The sequence below is a fragment of the Pogona vitticeps genome, chromosome 1, assembly GCF_051106095.1.
Source record: "Pogona vitticeps strain Pit_001003342236 chromosome 1, PviZW2.1, whole genome shotgun sequence".
NCBI classification, from domain to species: domain Eukaryota; kingdom Metazoa; phylum Chordata; class Lepidosauria; order Squamata; family Agamidae; genus Pogona; species Pogona vitticeps.
This window is the reverse complement of record NC_135783.1, coordinates 136172097-136190208: the sequence shown is the minus strand read 5'-3', so window position 1 is coordinate 136190208 and position 18112 is coordinate 136172097. Positions and strand designations below refer to the sequence as shown.

The following is an 18112-nucleotide window of genomic DNA, read 5'->3' as shown; positions in this document are numbered from 1 at the left end:
AGATATCATAATGGATGGTTTGAAATTGGACAATTTGAAAAGGAGATTGGATACATTCATGGAGAATTAAATTGTTAAGTCTAATGGTTATCAAAAGTTTAGTGATTATAATCACTATATAAATCCCTCCATGTTTTCATATTCCTGATACTGGAGAATATGAGGGTGACAGTAGACGCTGGTAAATAACTAAATTCCAGTGCATATTTAAGGGCCTAAACAGAGATTAAGGCTTCCTAGCACACTATATAGATTAATAACCCAGTTCTCAGTCTATAAGGTCTTACCAGGTAGAGAACAGTTGTCTTCCTTGACATACTCTGACTTCTGTTCAATAACGAACTCTTAAAATTCCTGTGAAACCCAAGTTTTTCCCAGCTAGTTCCATTCCTGTGTCCAGCAAACCATTGTCATTTTGCCTATCATCTTTATTCTCACCTGCACATAACTCTCACCATCAATGGAATATATATATACAGGTGACATGTATTAGCACTAACTTTGTCTCAAGAAGCGGATTCTGACCCACAAAAACTCACACTGAAATAAATCTGTTAGCGTTTAAAGATCTGCAATATTGTGGGGAAGGGCAATTTTGTTTTCTTATACTTTTGCAAAAGGCTGCAACAGACTTACACAGCTGTTTCTTTGGGAAATATGAGGGAAATGGTTCTGCTGTGCTCATTTCCTGATTGTGGGTTTCCCACAGCCATCTGCTTGGTAAATGTGTAACAAGAATGCTGTACTACAGAGGCTTAATCTCACTGAGAGGAGTACCTTGTTCCAATCCCACAAACAGATATTCTTACTACTCCATTTACAGTACTGTACAAAACTAAGACGCATTATTTCCAAACCAGCTCCCTGCTCTGCAAATATTGTTTCACTCTCCACCATTATTTCAGTGATAACATTAATCTGACCTCTGAGTGACAATGCCACTCAATGCAGTTCTCAATAAATTGTTTTGACAGAACAAGCTCCAGCAACTAAATTTAGTATAAAATATAAATAAGACACACAGTAAAGCTATTAGTTACCATTAAAAGAACAAGTAGCATAGGGTGGATTTACCTTGGATTCAAAAAGACCAAAATGAAGCTAGGTGAACATGTCTAAAACCTGACTACCCTACGTTCTCCTACAAATGGACCTTGAGCTTGTTTGGAGGTTCTAGCAGGGGAGCACAGCTATCGTATATCCTTGACAGAAGAACGGTACACTCCTTCTATCTGGGATGGTCTTCCTCTTCCACCAAGCACCACCAAGCATCCACAAAGCACCACCAAGCACGCAGCTTCGGGAGGGACGCACATGGAGCGTTGAGGGAGGAAGGGGACACCTGCCTAGCCAGCCAGATCAGCCGAATCAACCCCGGCGATCAATGAGGTGACAGATGTTGCAGCCAGATTGCCCTCACATTCAAGTGTAACCTGTCTAAAGAGAAAACTCGGCAACACATGTGCCACCCTAAAAAAAAATTGTAATATAATTTCTAATACCCTAGAAGACAGTGATGGGGAGGGATGAACAAAAATAGTGTTGCCATTATGTTTTTTTCTAACGCAACACAACAGCAATCACATCACCAAAAGAAAAGTTACAGTGGATATAAAAAGTTTACACACCCCTGTTAAAATGTCACCTGTGTGATGTAAAAAAAGAGACAAAGATAAATCATTCCAGAACTTTTTCCACCTTGAATGAGGCCAGATTATTTATTTCAGGTTTCTTATTTTTACTTCCCTCCACCTGAAAGATTTCAGTTTACTGTATTGTTCAACTGAGTTGTACAGTTCATAGGTCTCATTAAACATGGAAAAAGTTCTGAAATAATTTATCTTTGTCTCTTTTTTTTACATCACAGACACTTGATATTTTAACAGGGTGTGCGTAAAGTTATTATATTCACTGTATAACTCAGTAATGATGAGGACAGAAAATGTTTTGAAGGTCAGCTACAGAGTACAGTGGTGCCTCGCAAGACAATTTTAATTACTTCCGCTTGCAAAAACACCATCTTGCAAACCCAGTTCCCCATTGGAATAAATTAACCCATTCTAATTGGGAAAAACCACTGTCTTGTGTCCGTCTTCTGTAAATTGTCCATAAAAGACATCATCTTGCAAAACACAGTTCCCCATACCATATTGGGGAAAAGCAATCCCCTCACCGGCACTGCCTTTAGAAATTCAGGGGGTCTCAGATGGCCTTCCCCCTCTTTCTCCAGCTACAAAGAAAGAGAATGAAAAGAATCAAGGCCACCTTTTGCTCTTACCATTGAGAAATAAAAGAGAAAGAATGCAATATAAGACATCACCAAAACCTGCGGCTTTTGCAATAGGTCCCCAATGGAGGGGGGGGAAAAAAAGAAATGAACAGAAAACTAAGAAATCACACATGTAATCTACAATTAACAAAAAGTATGCAGTTGAGATTCCCACATTTGAGAAAATCACAGGCATTAACAACATACCCAAAGGACAATAGATAAACCTCCCTGTGAAAAAACCATTCTTATGACATGGCATTTCCCCTGCAAGGTATGAGTTGGAATGGCCCTTGCACCTCATACCCCCTTCTGTCCCCTGACCCCCCAAGTCATGGTGACCCCCTGGCTACACCTCCCACTCAGTACAGGGCTGCACAGCCCCAGTCCTGCCAGAGGCCAAGAGAGCTCCTCAGTGTTTTGGGGTGCCCTGCGGGACCCCCATCAGGGGCTAAGTGTTCCTCCCACAATCCTCTAGCACACAGGTATTAGCATATGATAATACATTATGTTAGCATAACATATTAGCATATGTGGGGAAAACAACCAGCTAATGCCAGGTGTTCCTCCCATAATTAGCATAAGATATCAGCATATACTAATACCTGTGCACTAGAGGATTGTGGGAGGAACACTTAGCCCCTGATGGGGGTCCCGCAGGGCACCCCAAAACACTGAGGAGCTCTCTTGGCCTCTGGCAGGACTGGGGCTGTGCAGCCCTGTACTGAGTGGGAGGTGCAGCCAGGGGGGTCACCATGCCTTGGGAGGTCAGGGAACAGAAGGGGGTAGGAAGTGCAACAACCATTCCAAATCATATCTTGCAGGGGAAATGCCATGTCATAAAAGTGGTTTTCCCAGGGGGAAGGTTTTTCTATTGCACTTCATGTATGCTACTAATCTCTGTGATTTCCCCAAATGTGGGAAACTCAACTGCACAATTTGTGTTAATAAAGGATTACATTTTTGATTTCCTACAGTATATTTACCCTTCAGTTCCTTCTTGTTTTTATCATTTTCTGCCATTTAAATTTGTAGCCATGGCTCCATTGGCAATGCTTTACAAGATGGTTTTTACCCCATTGAAATATTTCAATTTCATAAGACCTACCGTACTTTTTTTTATCCAAAAAAAGGGGTGGGGAGAAGGTATATGCTGTGATTTTTCCAAGAGGCAGACCCTGGAAAACCAGCAGCATATACTTTCTCCCCCACTTTTTTGGGATAAAAAAGTAGGTCTTATGTAATTAATGTATTTCAATGGGGGGGAAAACTCCACCATCTTGTGAGGCAAGGACCCAAACATCATCCAGTGAAAATTGTGCAACATTGCTCAAAAAAAGTCATCGTCTAGACTGAGGCACCACTAAGTAACTGTGCTAGGTAACACTGTCAAAGGTTCTTCCATAAACAGCAATGATACTCAAGTTAATTCTTCTTTCTTGCACAAAGAAGGCAATAATAACCCAGTGCTGAATATTTTATATCATGATAACCCTATAATGCTGGGACAATCCAATATGAAACAAGAGATGGTGCTGGCAGATGAGACACCCAAGTCAGAAGCCACTTCTGCTGCTTCTTGGAAGAGCCAAAGGCTAGTAATCTCAAACAGACTTCCTGGAAGACCTGCCAGCATTGCCACCATTCCAGTCTATGCTCCAATGATATAAATAAGATACACAGAGATGCTGAAGAAAATGAAAGTTTTTGGGCAGGTGTTGCTGAGGAAATTGATCGCGCACCAAAACACCTTGTGTTGGTAACAATAAAGCACCAAGGGAAGAGGAAGTCTGAATATGAAGTGGATCGAAGCTGAAGACCTGAGTTTGGAAGGCTTAATCATAAGGACCTTTTGGACACGAGTATTTAATAAAGCAGCCTAAACTAGCAGCAGCTTGATACCAAAACAACAACCCATGATAGCAGCGGAGAGGCAGGAAGTGTTTTGAAGGTTTCTTCAAAGATCAAGGCAGGGCATGACGCCAAGAGGTTGGGGAAGCACTGCTCTGGAGGCCAGGATCTGACGATCCCTCGACTACTCCAACGCTGGATCAGAAGACTGAGCAAAGGGCCCATTTCTGCAAAGCTGCTCATCTCTTCCTCTCGGTTGCCTGCTTTGTTTCTGTCAAGAAACACACATACGAATTTCTCACATACGATGGCCTTTGTTGGAAGAACAACATGTACTGTATTTCACGGTCAAGCGATAAGGCGATTTCAAGGCACTGGGCAACAGAGCTGGCTTACTAGGGAGAACCTTGTGGCACCTGAAGATATAAAAATTTTTTACAGCAAAGCCCTACAAGAAGAGAGGCCCCTATGTCTGACGAAGCGGACTGGATCTACGAAAAAGTTCCCGTGGAACTAGAATCGGCAGTCTTTAAAGGGCCACCGGGTTGCTTGGTCTTGGTCCGGTTTGGCTTCTTCGCCTTTTGCCGGAGAGGGGATCTCCAGAGCTTTCCGAAGCTCCTGCGGAGCCCCCCCCCTCCAAAAAAAAAGCTCGACGTCGTGCTTTTTCAGGGGCCACGGCGAGGGCTCCGTTTTGGCTCCGCCACCCCAGAGCTGGCCTGGCCTCGGCGGCTGGAGGCGGCTCTCGGGCGGGGGAGGCCGGAAAAGGAGTGGCTGCCCGAAGGAGCCGGCGGGCGGGCGGGCAGGCAGGGAACCGGAGCCGAGCGGGCGAAAAAAGGCGCCTGTGGTTGGTGCTCGGCCGCGGCTCCTCCTCTGGCAGGAAGAGGCTGCGCCAAGATGGCGGCGCCCGCTTTGGGAGAGAGCCCGGGGCTGGAGCCGCCGCCGCCGCCGCCTCCGCCTCCCCCCTCGGCGGGCTTGATGCAAGTGAGTGGCTGCGGCGGGCGAGAAGAGGAGAAGCCAGAGCAGGCTGAGCGGGAGGGAGGGAGGGAGTGAGGACGGGGGGGGGCGCCTCACTGACCCACGCACGCAGGGCGGCAGGGAGACGAGTCGGGCTTCCCTCGTGGGGACTGGCTGTGGAGGAGACGCGTGTCGGGCTGGAGGGGGAGGCCGAGATGGCCCGGCTGGCGGGGGACTCGCCTCCCGAAAAAGATGGGGGGGCGGTCGGCGGGGGCCTCGCCCGGGAGGCATCTTTGGCCGGGGTAGCACGAAGCGTAAGGGCCAGGCGGCCTTCTCTGCCTCCGCCGCCAGGGCGGGCTTGACCGGATCTCCGGAGGGGCCGCGGCGGGAGTGGGACGGCGACGTCGGCAGGAAGAACGGGGGGGGGGGGGAGAAGCGACGGGACGCGGGCGGCACAGAGGACGCGCTTTGGCGGACGGGTCGCCTCCCGTCTTCGGGACCTCCAGCACTATAGAGGCCTATGAGAGAAACGGAGGCAACACCCCCCCCCCCCCCCGGCAGACCGACCTCTTGCGCTCGGGAATCCTTGCCTTGAGCAGAGGGTTGGACTGGATGGCCTCGCAGGCCCCTCTCCAGTTTCACGATCCTGCGTTTCTAAGGGCGTCGTCGTCCACAGAACCGGAAGAAGTCAAATAAAATGTGGTACTCTTTGAAAGTGCCCCAAGGCCTTGGGTTGTGATTTCCCAGGTATTCAGGAACACTGAGTGTAATTAGCGTGCTTGTTGCTCGCATGGGCGCTTTCCTTATTCATTATCTTAGACTGCCTTTTACAAAATGTTGCTTCGTTGGTTCGTTATTGTTATGCCGTCTGTGGGATTTTTCAGTTAAAGCTTTGTCAATCGCCCAAAGTAGTGTGGTGGTATAGGAATCAAATAAATAAATTCATGATGGCATTGCCTGTTTCTCAGACGTCGTCGTTTAGTCGTGTCCAACTCTTTGTGACGCCATGGACCAGAGCACACCAGGCCCTCCTATCTTCCACTGCCTCCCGGAGTTGGGTCAATTTCATGTTGGTTGCTTCGCAGACACTGTCTAGCCATCTCATCCTCGGTCGTCCCCTTCTCCTCTTGCCATCACACTTTTGAAGGCCGCCCATTCTAGGGTTAACAAATAAGCATTTTATTATTATTATATCTCACTCCATGCACCGCTTTTATTCCCATTGCTTCTTCCACAACGCAGCAATTGTATTTAGTTTCAATACAACTTAATTATTGTAACGTCTTGCACATGAATACTTGTGTAACTTTATGCATCTGAATGTATCTGTATCTGTATTAGAAACTGCTTTTACTGTAGACTGACCCTGACTTAGATCTCTTCTGACTCTTGCCACAATCACACCAGGGTGCTAACTTTACAAACACACCCTTGCATATCAAAACACATAGTGCTTCAATAGCCTTCTTTACAAACACACCCTTGCATATCAAAACACATGGGGCCTCAATGGCCTTCCATCTGCTAGCTGAGAGATATCGCCCCAAGGAACAGAACTTTCACTTCCCAAAACAACAGGCCTGCTCAGAGGGCAATTAAGGAGATAATTGGCACCCTTGGTATGCGTAGGGAGGAAGCTAAGGTACTTCCAACTTGACACCAAGGGAAAAGCTGTTACTTGAAGGCCACCATATACAATGCAACAATAAACAAAACGACAGAGATAAAACGAATATCTGGGTACTGTCAAATCAGACACATAGTCGCCATCTGAACCTTAAGGCCAAGGGGGCATGCGTATCATATACACATTCAGGTACAGCCAATAAGTCAGACCCACAGAACATCTAGGGCCAATGGGCATAGAGATCCAAAGTTTCGGATTCAGGACACCAATCAGAATCTAACTGTTTATGGCCCTTTGTGTGTATTCCTATAAAACATCCATGCACCCGTGTTTCGGGGCTCGTCTCTGCTTTTAAGAGATTGGGCCCTAGCTGTGTAATCTAATAAATAATTGGCATTCTATACAGCTGGTTGTCTCGTGTCTTAGTCTGCTGCCTCTGCCGGAGAATTGCCTCGATTTTCGGGGTTAACACTTTCCTAACATCAAGGTTTTTTCCAAGGAGTCTTCTCTTCTCATGAGATGGCCAAAGTACTGGAGCCTCAGCTTCAGGATCTGTCCTTCCAGTGAGCACTCAGGGTTGATTTTCTTTAGAATTGATAGGTTTGTTCTCCTTGCAGTCCAGGGGATTCTCAAGAGCCTCCTCCAGCACCACAATTCAAAGGCATCAATTCTTCGGCGGTCTGCTTTCTTTATGGTTTCTGATCATGGGGCGTTCTTGGCAAAGATACTGGAGTGGCATTGCCAGTTCCTGCTCCAGGTGGATTGCGTTTAGTCGGAACTCTCCACTATGTCCTGCCCGTCTTGGGTGTCCCTGCACGGCATAGCCCATAGCTTCTCTGAGTTACTCAAGCCCCTTCGCCACGACAAGGCAGCAATCCATGATTGTCAATCCATGATTCGTCAGACAGTCACCCCTATTTCCTCCTCATAACAACATATATTTGTTAGGTTGACTCATGTGTCCCAAAATGCGAGGCCGGCAACTGCTGACCTTCGAATAAAGCTCATTGGGGACAAAAAGTTGATCTTGTGTTTTTGAAAATACTGTACTGTATAAAATTTTGCTATTGACTGGAACCTCTCTATGAGCAAAAATTGATAATTTTTTAAAAAAATAAGTGAAAAGCAAATTAGAAGCTGGACTGCATTTTATATTAAGAAAGCTGGGGATGTTTTACATAGTGCACTTAGTTTTAGGAAAATCAGTAAAAAGCAGATTGGATACATTTTCTTTGCAATGTTGCAGAATAAAGTCACAGCATCAGATGCTAAAATATGCCTGTAACTTCTCCTTGCCTTCTCTCTCTTCCTGACATGTTTCATATCTTGGTTAGCATCATAAGCTAAGGAGTTCTGTTTACTACAAGAGGTTATTTTTTATATACTATCAGGTCAATTCTGACCTACAGCAAATCTTTTCAGGGTTTTCCAGGTATAAAGTACTCAGAACTGGTTTGCTATTCCTTCTTCTGGAGACATCTTGGGACTGTGCAGCTTGCCCAGGGCCACACAGGCTGGGTCTTCTGGGATACACAACTTCTGGCCCCACAGCATATACTGTAAATATCATGTGAAAACTCAGATACTGCACAAGGATCACTGAGAGACTATCTACTTTGTGCTGTCAAAATAGATACTAGAAGTGTGAAAGGAGGCCTTGTGAATTCATTGAGCTCTTGGGACTCCAGTTTTCTCTTCATTTATTTTTCATGGTCTGCTTTTCTGGAGTGTATGTTTATAGAAAAATAAAATGTGTACAATTTAAAAGGAGTTAGGCAGGAACACATCACTGAGACGCTGGGTTACTTGTCCTTCACTTCCCCTGCAACTGCTATGGATGGGTGTCTACTCCCGTCCTAGAATAATTACATCAAGAGCAAGTGTTGTTACAGCTTGTATGTAAATTTCTCTACTGACCCATTTTTACTGCCATGTTTGTTACAGGATACAGTAATAATTTCCTACAATTAGGTTATCATACACCAACAGGATTTGGCATAATTTGCATACTGATTGAGCAGTTGTTTTTGAAATTGGCTTTCAGTTTCATTAAGAATAAATATTGTTTCAATTGATGTAGATTTTTATCTTCATAGACACACATTAAAGTGGAAAATGAAGATGATGTACAGTTCGTGTCTATTAGCCATAAAGAAGCGAATGAGGGGGGATCCTTCATGAAAGTTAGAAGTAAGTTCTGTCTTGTTTTCCTTTAAAAAACACTGGGGGGGACATCTAATCACAAGACTATTTTCATGTACTTCAGTCCCGGTCTGCATTATGAAGAGTGTGGCACTTCCTAAATCAGTCTTTATGACTAATTAATTCTGCTCGAGTTGGGACTAAACTGTTGCCTTGTAACTTAAATTAACTTTGGAAATAAGTCAAGCAATGTATCACCAAAGGTAAACACTTGAAAATTAGTGTGTAAACTTGCCACTTCATTTCCAATTGACCACAACACTATACATAAACCACAGATAGGGAGAGGGAGGCACCAATCCTACGCTCGTGCAGTGGTTACATTTGCTATCATTGGCCAGTCTGGGACAGAAGAAGGAAAGTATAGTGAAAAATGTGGAACAGAGGAGCAGTGGTAGCCATGTTCCCAGGGTCTGTGGCAATACTGCTGCTTCCCACCTTCCATTGGTCATGGGAGTGATGGCAACAATGTCCCCTTACTGCTCAAGCAACAGAGTTTCCTTTTATATGTTCTGAGTTCTCTCTTTCTGAGACTAGAAAGAACAGTAGGTAGGTACACTTCTCCCTTGAATTGGGTCTTGGGCTTACCTAGGGAACTGTTGTTGCCGGTGTAGTGGTCCCCAATTTCGGCCTGGCCGGCCCCCTCTCCTGTCATAGTGACTCCATATGGCAGCTAGGGAGGGTGCTGTGGCATGGTGGGAGGCTGAAGCCGGTCAGGGTGTGTGTGTGTGTGTATGTGTAAAGGAACTGCTTAAGCTTTGTAACTACATTTTAGGAGTAATAGAGTAATACATGGATTTTGAATTACATAGATGTGCAGCGCTCCAACCCCTATGTCATTTGGAGGGAGAAGTGTATACTGAGCATGTGGAAATTAATGTTTTTGGATCATACCTCTCAAAATTCCCCAGACTACAACACCTAGGATCCTCTTAAGAATTTATTAGGTAGAAATTTGAGAATTGTGGTCCAAAAACACAAATCTCTATACAGTATATCTCCTTGGTGCCTCAGTGCTTCATGCTACTGGACCTCCTGATGCTGTCTTTTCTTTTTACGCATGTGTGCACACACCTTCGCCACATAGAGCAAACAGCCTGAGGCAAGGAAGGCAGATGCACCTGCATGGAGGTGCCCGTGTGTACACCTACCTACCTTTCTAATCTGCATGCCTGCCTTTTTTCACTTGATCTCTCCTGTGTGGGGGGAAGTTGCAATCCAGAAACATAAATCAGGATACACTTATTGGGCACCCTATATAGGAACTGTGAGGCACAGCTAAATATTTTTGTTGTTTTTAAAAGGGCAACAGCAATACTGGTTTGTTTTAACAAACCACGGTTCCCAGAGTGTGAATGTAAGTGGGACATGTGGTTTGCTTCACAACTCCATATGAAGGAAGCAACTGAGCTGAGATTCTTGTAGTCTTGTTCATGTGCTAAAAAAAAATCAGTATCCTGTTATGTCAGACCTTGCTGGAGAAGGAGGTTGGCAGTGGATAGGGATGTGCCATTTTGTTTCTTTGTTTTTTACCTTCCACATGATAGACCCACACCTACAGACACCTAAATGTGGCTCACCTGGAGAAAGGATTCATGCCCTAGCTTTCTGTTCCAAAACATGAAGTTGCTCTGTGTTTGCTGGGAATCTCTAGGTGAGCCTCATTTTGGTGTTTGTTCATGTGTGTCTGTCAGGGTTGCTCCTTGAATGGATAATTCTGGGAGTTGAAATCCAGTTGGTACATTCTTACCAGTAGATTAAAGGTAGAAAAAAAAGAGCAAAAAATCCTTTGTTGCTTCATTGTTGCAAAGATGAATGTTTGGGTGGAGTGGTTTAATTCAGTAACCCAAGGGCTTGATAGAACTGTGCTGAACTGTTTGTCGTGTTTTCTTCAGTGGCTAACTAAAACTGCTGTTCAAACTTGTACAGAATCTATGAAAAGCAGAAAGCCCCGTTATGATGGGTCTCTGGTTCAGCTGACCAGGAGATTCATGGATCTTGTTAAAATGGCTCCTCAAGGTGTTCTCGATTTGAATGAGGTGTCCCGTATGCTGGGAGTCCGAAAACGAAGAGTGTATGATATCACAAACGTATTGGATGGAATTCATCTTATTCAGAAAAGATCCAAGAACCTTATCCAGTGGGTGTAAGTTGGCTTTCACATTTATCTTTTAATACATCAATTAAAGTCATATGTGTTGGTTTTATAATATGACCTTGTGAGGAAAACATTGTTTCAGACAGAACATATGTTGTATGGTAATTAAGAAATATGAAATGTGAGCTTGGAGGACTTTTCTTCAGATCATGCCTTGAAAACAAATATATGACTTTGCCACTGGTATGGATACAGTAATACTAGCTTATGTCACAGGATTATTGGTGATAATCACTATGCAATATGTATAAAAAGATGGTTGTTAAGCTGTCTTATTCCTAAACATAAGAGCTAAATTTGTTTAGAACCAAATTCATTCTGTGGTTACTCTGAATGAACTTTGAATCAAAGGGCACAGAACCTTTTTTGCCGTGCAAACTTAGCAGCAATTACAGTACACTTACAAATATTGTGTATTATACAGAAGGATACAGAATAATTAATAAGTGTGTGATATCTGCATAGGTGGATGCTGAGCAGATTGCAGTGGGTTTATACCAGCCTAACTCAACATTGGATTGGGCTGTTGGTGTGCATTCTGTGAAACAGACTGTTTCTTATGAAATCTGTATCTGTCAGAGATGACAATATTTACTGCCAGTTTTGCTTTGTTATTCCTATAGTAATAACATAATATCTCCTTGTTTTATAGAAAATTCCAGCGGTAAGGCTGAAAATATTTTTATTCTATTTTAGGGGATCAGATATTAAGCAGATTACTGCGAGAACTCCAGAGCAACAGAAATTACGAGATGAACTTTATGACTTAACAACCATGGAAGCAGCACTGGATGAATTAATCAAGGATTGTGCTCACCAGTTGTTTGATTTAACAGATGACAAGGAAAATGCAAGATATCCTTTTTCTTAATGTTGATTTGCTGGAGTTGAGCAACTGCATAGCTTTACCTCATCCAATGATAAATGTAGTATTGGCATAGTCATCCAGCTGGGTCTGCTTCTTACTAGCATACATTCTACTAGAGGCTGCTACTCAGACTCCTTGACTCCTGTATACACTAGCTTATGTGACTTACCAAGATATCCGTAGCATTCAGACTTTCCAAGAACAGTTAATTATTGCCATCAAAGCTCCTGAAGAAACCAAAATGGAGATACCTGCTCCAGAAGAGGTACGTTCTTCTTGACAAATGTTTCCGATTTATAGGGTGTGATTGGCTCGATTGGTGTATGAGGACCCTGCTCTCCTTCTAAAGAATTATGTCAACATTTCTATTATTCTAGTTGTCTCAGGCAGTACTTTCCATCAAGGCAATTTGGAAGTAATAACAGTTTCTTGGAAATGTGTTAAGTGTTTCCATAGGTCAGAATATAGTAGAGTATTTAGTACAGCTTAGGCTGACATTTTTCCTTCAGAACAATAAGACTTTGAAATATGTGCTCTCAATACTGCCCTGTAAAACACTTTATCTACATTTTAAAAGGAACATATTTGAGATTGCTTAATGAGAATCAAACCATAAAGTACATAAATATGTTTGGAGAGGGAATCTGGAGTTTCCTTCCGTCCATCCGTTCATTCATTCATTCATATACCACCCCATCTGGGCAATTTAACAATAATTTAAAACATATTCTCTGCTGAATAGAAAGAAAGTTAAAAACACTATAGAGAGAATATAGTTCCACAGACTATCTTTTGGGCTATATTAAAAGTATGAGCTTAAAGTAGAAGCCAGCAAATGATGGTCATGGAACCAAATATGGTCTGGGCGTCACACTGTCATCTCTCTCAGTTGCCACCCCCTGAGTTAAGTGGCTTATAAACAATCTTTTTGGAAGATGGGGTTTGGGGCTTTTTGTAGTTGCTGTGTGAAAACTACTGACTGTCCAGAAGCTTTACCGTCGCCAGCATGCTAGTCTGGTGATGATCTGAATTAAAGATGGAGCTGACTCACCATTTTGGCAAGTCATCCCGCTTTGTGAGTCATCAAAAATTGACGACTCGCGAAGCACAAAGTTGCCCCCATGAACCAACGAATAACAAATTTGTCAATTCGTGGGGGTTACTAAAAAAATACACCACTGTGACACCGCTACCCCCTTACTGTGATCTCCGCTGCTGCCGAGGGCTCCTTCAGGCCTCCACAACTGTAGAGACACTGGCTGCCCTTTGCAAAGATGGCAGCTGCGGCTTCATTTAGGGTAGGGAAGCTGCAGCTGTCAACTTTGCAAAGGGCAGCAGTGGCGACAATTACGATAAGGCGGTGTCAGCGGAGGTGGGGGCGGGGGGGTAAGATATGGAGAGGAAGGGGTGGGGGTAGGCTGTGGGAGTGGGTAGCTGCTTATTGGCCCGCCAATCAGCCAATCGGCGGGCTGGTAGGCAGAATGGAAAACCCATAGGTTTTTTTCCTTTTTCATACAGGGACAAATAAAAATGCAGAAATATTCGTCAAGCCGTATTCATTAGGACTTAAAATTTGACAAATATGGATCAACGAATATATGACGGATAGGCAATATTCGTTGAAAAAACAAATCCATTTTTATATTTGTCCCCATCTCTGATCTGAATGTCAGACTATCATTGTAACCTATCCACACCTATTGCAGAGCTGGAGAACTGTTCCAGCCCGTGGGACAAAATGCTTCCTTGGACCATCCCCCTGGGTGATCTCAGGAGGCAGATTCTGCCCTCTCTCTGAAATTCCACTCTAGCTCAGGGATTCAGAAAGGGCTGCCTTTCTGCAGGGCTTTGTTGGTAACCAAATCTGATTCCAGGGTTCAGAAAAGCAGCCCTTTGGGTGGGTGAGGGCTGGGGAGGTAGGACTTTGTGGAGAAGAGTTGGCAAAGTAGATGAGAAACATCTGCAAACTGTATTTGTCCTATGGAATGTTGCTTATCTCCTCTGGATTAAATTGCAATAATTGTTATAGCTTGTTTCCGACCCTGTTCTTAACAAACATTTGTGTCTTGCAGGACTGCATAGAAATACGTATAAGGAGCACCAAGGGGCCAATTGATGTTTATTTATGTGAGGTGCCATTAGATAATCCAGATGCTGATGCTCTGAAAAGTACTGCTAACGTTTCGTGCACAAGTAAATAGGCAACAACTGGTGATGGAGGTAAATATAGTAATGGAGTGAATTCTTATAAATATGACTCACAACAAATTGATATTTTACCTATTGGAAACTTGATAAAATGAATAATATACATAAGAACTGTGACAGTCACTACATAGGTACCAAGGCTATCACTTGATACAGTGTGACATGGGGTCACCATAATTTAAGCCCTTTTCAGACATTATAGCATGAAACAGTATAGCACTGAAGCATGGTACAGATGGGGTGTGCACATTCCAACACCCACCCATTCGGACTTTTGCAGGTTTAGCATGCAGTTCTGACGAAGCATCTGTAAAGTGCATTTGGAGGAGTATGCTTACAGTGCTTATGTGGTGATGCTTCATGGGATTTCACAGTCACAAGAGCACTGTAAATCCATTGAGCTGAACACACAAACAACTGAGTGACTTCCAGGTGGACAAAGCATTGGGGGCAGGATGCGCCTCCCTGTGTCCCCCATCCTATTGAAAGCTCTACACAGTTTCTGCCTGTAGTGTTTGGATAGGGCCTAAGTGTTCAGAGTGCATCTGCCTTGTCAGCTGATTTGGCATTTTTTAGTTAAACCCAAATAGTCATGCCCCACTAAAGTGCACTGGAAAAAAATGATTCTGTAGTTTATAAAATGATTCATTTTGAGCTAATTATGTGAACACTGATGTTTTTAAGATACTTGAAAAATACTGTGAATCATATGGAAATTGCAACAGGTGTAGCAAAGTATATATGGTTGTTGTGGGTTTTTCGGGCTTCTTGGCCGTGTTCTGAAGGTGGTTTTTCCTAACGTTTCACCAGTCTCTGTGGCTGGCATCTTCAGAGGACAGCAAACTGCTCTTGTGTAGTTTGGCTAGGGCGTGGAGTATTTATGGCTGTGAGATGGGATGATTAGTGTGTATTGTTGTGGGTGTATTGTTTTCTGTGGATGGGTGATTAGTGTGTTTTGTTGTGTGTGTATTGTTGTGATAAGGAGATTGTCTGTCACTGTGGTTGATGGTGGTGATCCCCTTGACCTTGTGGTTGGGTAGAGTTCGTGACCTTTTGCATGCTGTATTTTTGAGAAATGGGAGCCAAGTTTTGTTGAATTTCAAACTTTCCTCTTTTTTATTGAAGTTTTTCTGGTGCTTGTGGATTTCAATGGCTTCCCTGTGCAGTCTGACGTAATGATTGCTGGTGTTGTCCAGTATATATGCATAGAAAGTTAACAGATTCACCCTTTTTTACTCTGGAATTTAGACAGGTCTGTAATTCCTTCAGTTTTGGTGAACCTAAGTGCTGCTTCTCCTGTGTAAGTACTCGCAAGAACTTGCATGGAGTATCAAGTTACACAATTAATGTCATAAATAATAGCCCTCTGGTCTTTTCTGTTGTGAAGTGCTTTTGGGAGTATGCAGTTTTAAACCAAGTTATGCTAGAAGAGTATGCTCAACCCTTAAAAAATTTAAATAATGGTCTAATAAGCCCCCCCCCCGTTTAAGTCATCCTGCTGGCTATTGATGTAAGCGACAAGCAGGCATGAGTCAGTCCACAGGATGATCGCTTTAGGAAGGCACTGAGGCTTTTTAAGACAGTCCAGGACCAGGACAAGAGGGGGCATCTTTGGTGGTCTTAAGCACTCCATTCTTGTCCTCTGGACTTGGGCCTCAAAACCCAAGGGCAAGGTGTTGTGGCATGTAGAGTAAGGCATTCAACTGAGGAGGTATGGCTGAACCACGATAGCTGAACAGAAGTAAACCAGAGACACAGAGTTGAAGTTAAATGTGAGGGAGAAAGTGAGTCCTCAACAGTGTTTTCCAAAGGGCACATGGGCTGCGGTTGCACAAAAGTTTGTGGGATTCTGGAGCAGAGAATTCAGTGTTGAGAAGGACAGGAAATTTAATCTTACACTGTCCCCCCCCCCCCCAAATAAATGTATTCCCTAAATGTGCACTTAATGTGTTTTATTTGTTGTATATAGCCTGTATTAGCCATGTGTGCCTAAAATGACATTAGCAATACTAATAAAAAATGAAACATAAACATGTACAAATTGCCAGAAGGGTGGGTGTCTGGTAGCTACTCTGTTGCAAGATAGAAGAGTGTCCTTTGGGACCTTAAAAGAACAGCAAGTTTTATTTTTCATAAGCTTTCATGGATTGTAGTCAGCGTACCCTCTAATTTTTAGCCCCACTGGGCAGGGCTCCGCCTCTCACACATGTGACTCTGCCCCTGTGTGTGCGCAAGAGACTAAACCCTCCCCCCCCCATGCATTGGGTTTTGTCGCAACCGGAACCTAACGCGATTGCTGTGTGAAAGAGGAAGACAGCTGCACGGAGGGAAGGTGAATTGTGTGCACACATGTGTGCACACATGCGTGCACCCAGCTTAGTGGGAACCTGGGTTCGAGCACTCTTTTTTTTAGCTGCAACTGAAGAAGTGAGTTGCAGTGCATGAAAGCATATGCCAAATAAAACCTTGTAGTATTCTGGGTGCTGTAAGGCACTCTGTATTTAGTACAACTTCAGCCTTTCCTCTGTTCATGTACATGAGCCATTTTTGTAGGATTCTGACTTTCCCAGTGGATTCAAGGGTGGATAAAATCAATGATGTTTTAAAAAGAGATTTTTAAAATTAAAATTCAACTGGTTTTATTTAAATTATGTTTTGTTTAATAAAGTGCGTTTTTTTGAGGAAAAAATCTATATAAAGATAGTTTTCTTTTTTAAAAAAAATATTAATACAAATGGCAAGGAACAAAACAATCATTACCGTTCTGATAAAAGTTATTATTCTAAAAATGAAATCTTCATTTGGTTTGTAAATGATAAGATTAAGCAACTAGCAAGGATGAGCATTTATATAAAAATACCACAATTTAAATCTAGACTTATGGGCTCATATCCACCCTGGTGAATTGAACCCTCTCCCATTTAAATATATTTAATCTGTTGCATTGATATGGTTGCTGCTTCATTGTACGCTGCTATTTAAACTGGCATCTTTTCTTTTTTCACTTCTGCAGTGAACATCATGGGAAATGTGAAGAGGTGCTGAATTATTAAAGATCTTGATTCCTGAGCTTCAGCTTTCTTGACTGTCCAGGATTTAACTTCACCAGGGGCATGTGCAGATGTGTAATGTGTTCCTCACAGCTGCATTAAAAGGACCAAGAGCAGACTGTGATTGCAGACCTTTCGCTGTCCCTGTTCTTTGCTCACCACCACCCTAAACTTAAAGACAGCCTTAAGTTGAATTTTGAAAACGTGACTTCAGTTTGTCTTACTGTACAGGCTTGAATGTATATAGTAGCTGCCCAAATCTGTATCATGTGAGTGTGAACTCTGCCACGTGGAGCTTATTGAATGGAAGTGGCAATAAACATGAGTTGTAATTATTCCTTTTTTAAAAAAGCTTTCAGAACAGAATCTGGAGCCAAATGTGTTCAACAAGGGACAGTTTTTGAAGAAATGCACTTTAGTTCTGAAACTGCACTGTTGCTAAGTGGAATTACTGAATCTATATTAAAATCTGGAAGAGGAGATACCATGCACTAGAATGGTGTCCAGTAAATAAGGTTATAAAAACATTATGCACTATACTGTGGATGTTCCTAGGATAGTCATTAATCTCAGTATGGAACTATTGCGGCAATTCTTGGAAGAAACTGAAATTGCTTGGATCATGTGTCATGTGTATCATGTTTAAATGGTCACAAATGGAATTTTTTTGGGGGGAGGGGGTGAGCTGCACTTCTGCCCGTGTACAGCAAAAGAGAAATAAACTTGTAAATACTAAATACTGACCCTGGCAGCCTTTTGCTCTTGACTTAAAAGTTTTATTAAGCTATTTTTTAGCCCATTTTATCGAATGGAATATTCTCCTTGAGCCTCAGAATGGGAGGTACAGAGTGGGATTCCAGTTGCCCAGGAGATATGACAAAGTAATGTAGGAGGCTTACTACATTGGTTAAGGTTAGCAAGTTGT

General features: G+C 43.1%; 1 protein-coding gene and 1 non-coding gene across 2 annotated transcripts; both read left to right on the top strand.

The window, feature by feature from the left end:
- The first annotated feature begins 3078 nt into the window (after positions 1–3078).
- LOC140703465 (U1 spliceosomal RNA) lies at positions 3079–3245 on the top strand. The gene has a single exon (XR_012082847.2). It is a non-coding gene; the product is annotated as a U1 spliceosomal RNA (small nuclear RNA).
- Positions 3246–4896: 1651 nt separating this feature from the next.
- E2F6 (E2F transcription factor 6) lies at positions 4897–17930 on the top strand. Its single transcript, XM_073001602.2, has 7 exons — positions 4897–5101; positions 8798–8891; positions 10833–11049; positions 11758–11917; positions 12081–12194; positions 14002–14149; positions 17151–17930. Exons 1-6 carry the CDS (start codon positions 5015–5017, stop codon positions 14128–14130), a joined length of 801 nt encoding a protein of 266 aa, XP_072857703.2. The 5' UTR covers positions 4897–5014; the 3' UTR covers positions 14131–14149; positions 17151–17930.
- Positions 17931–18112: the final 182 nt, after the last annotated feature.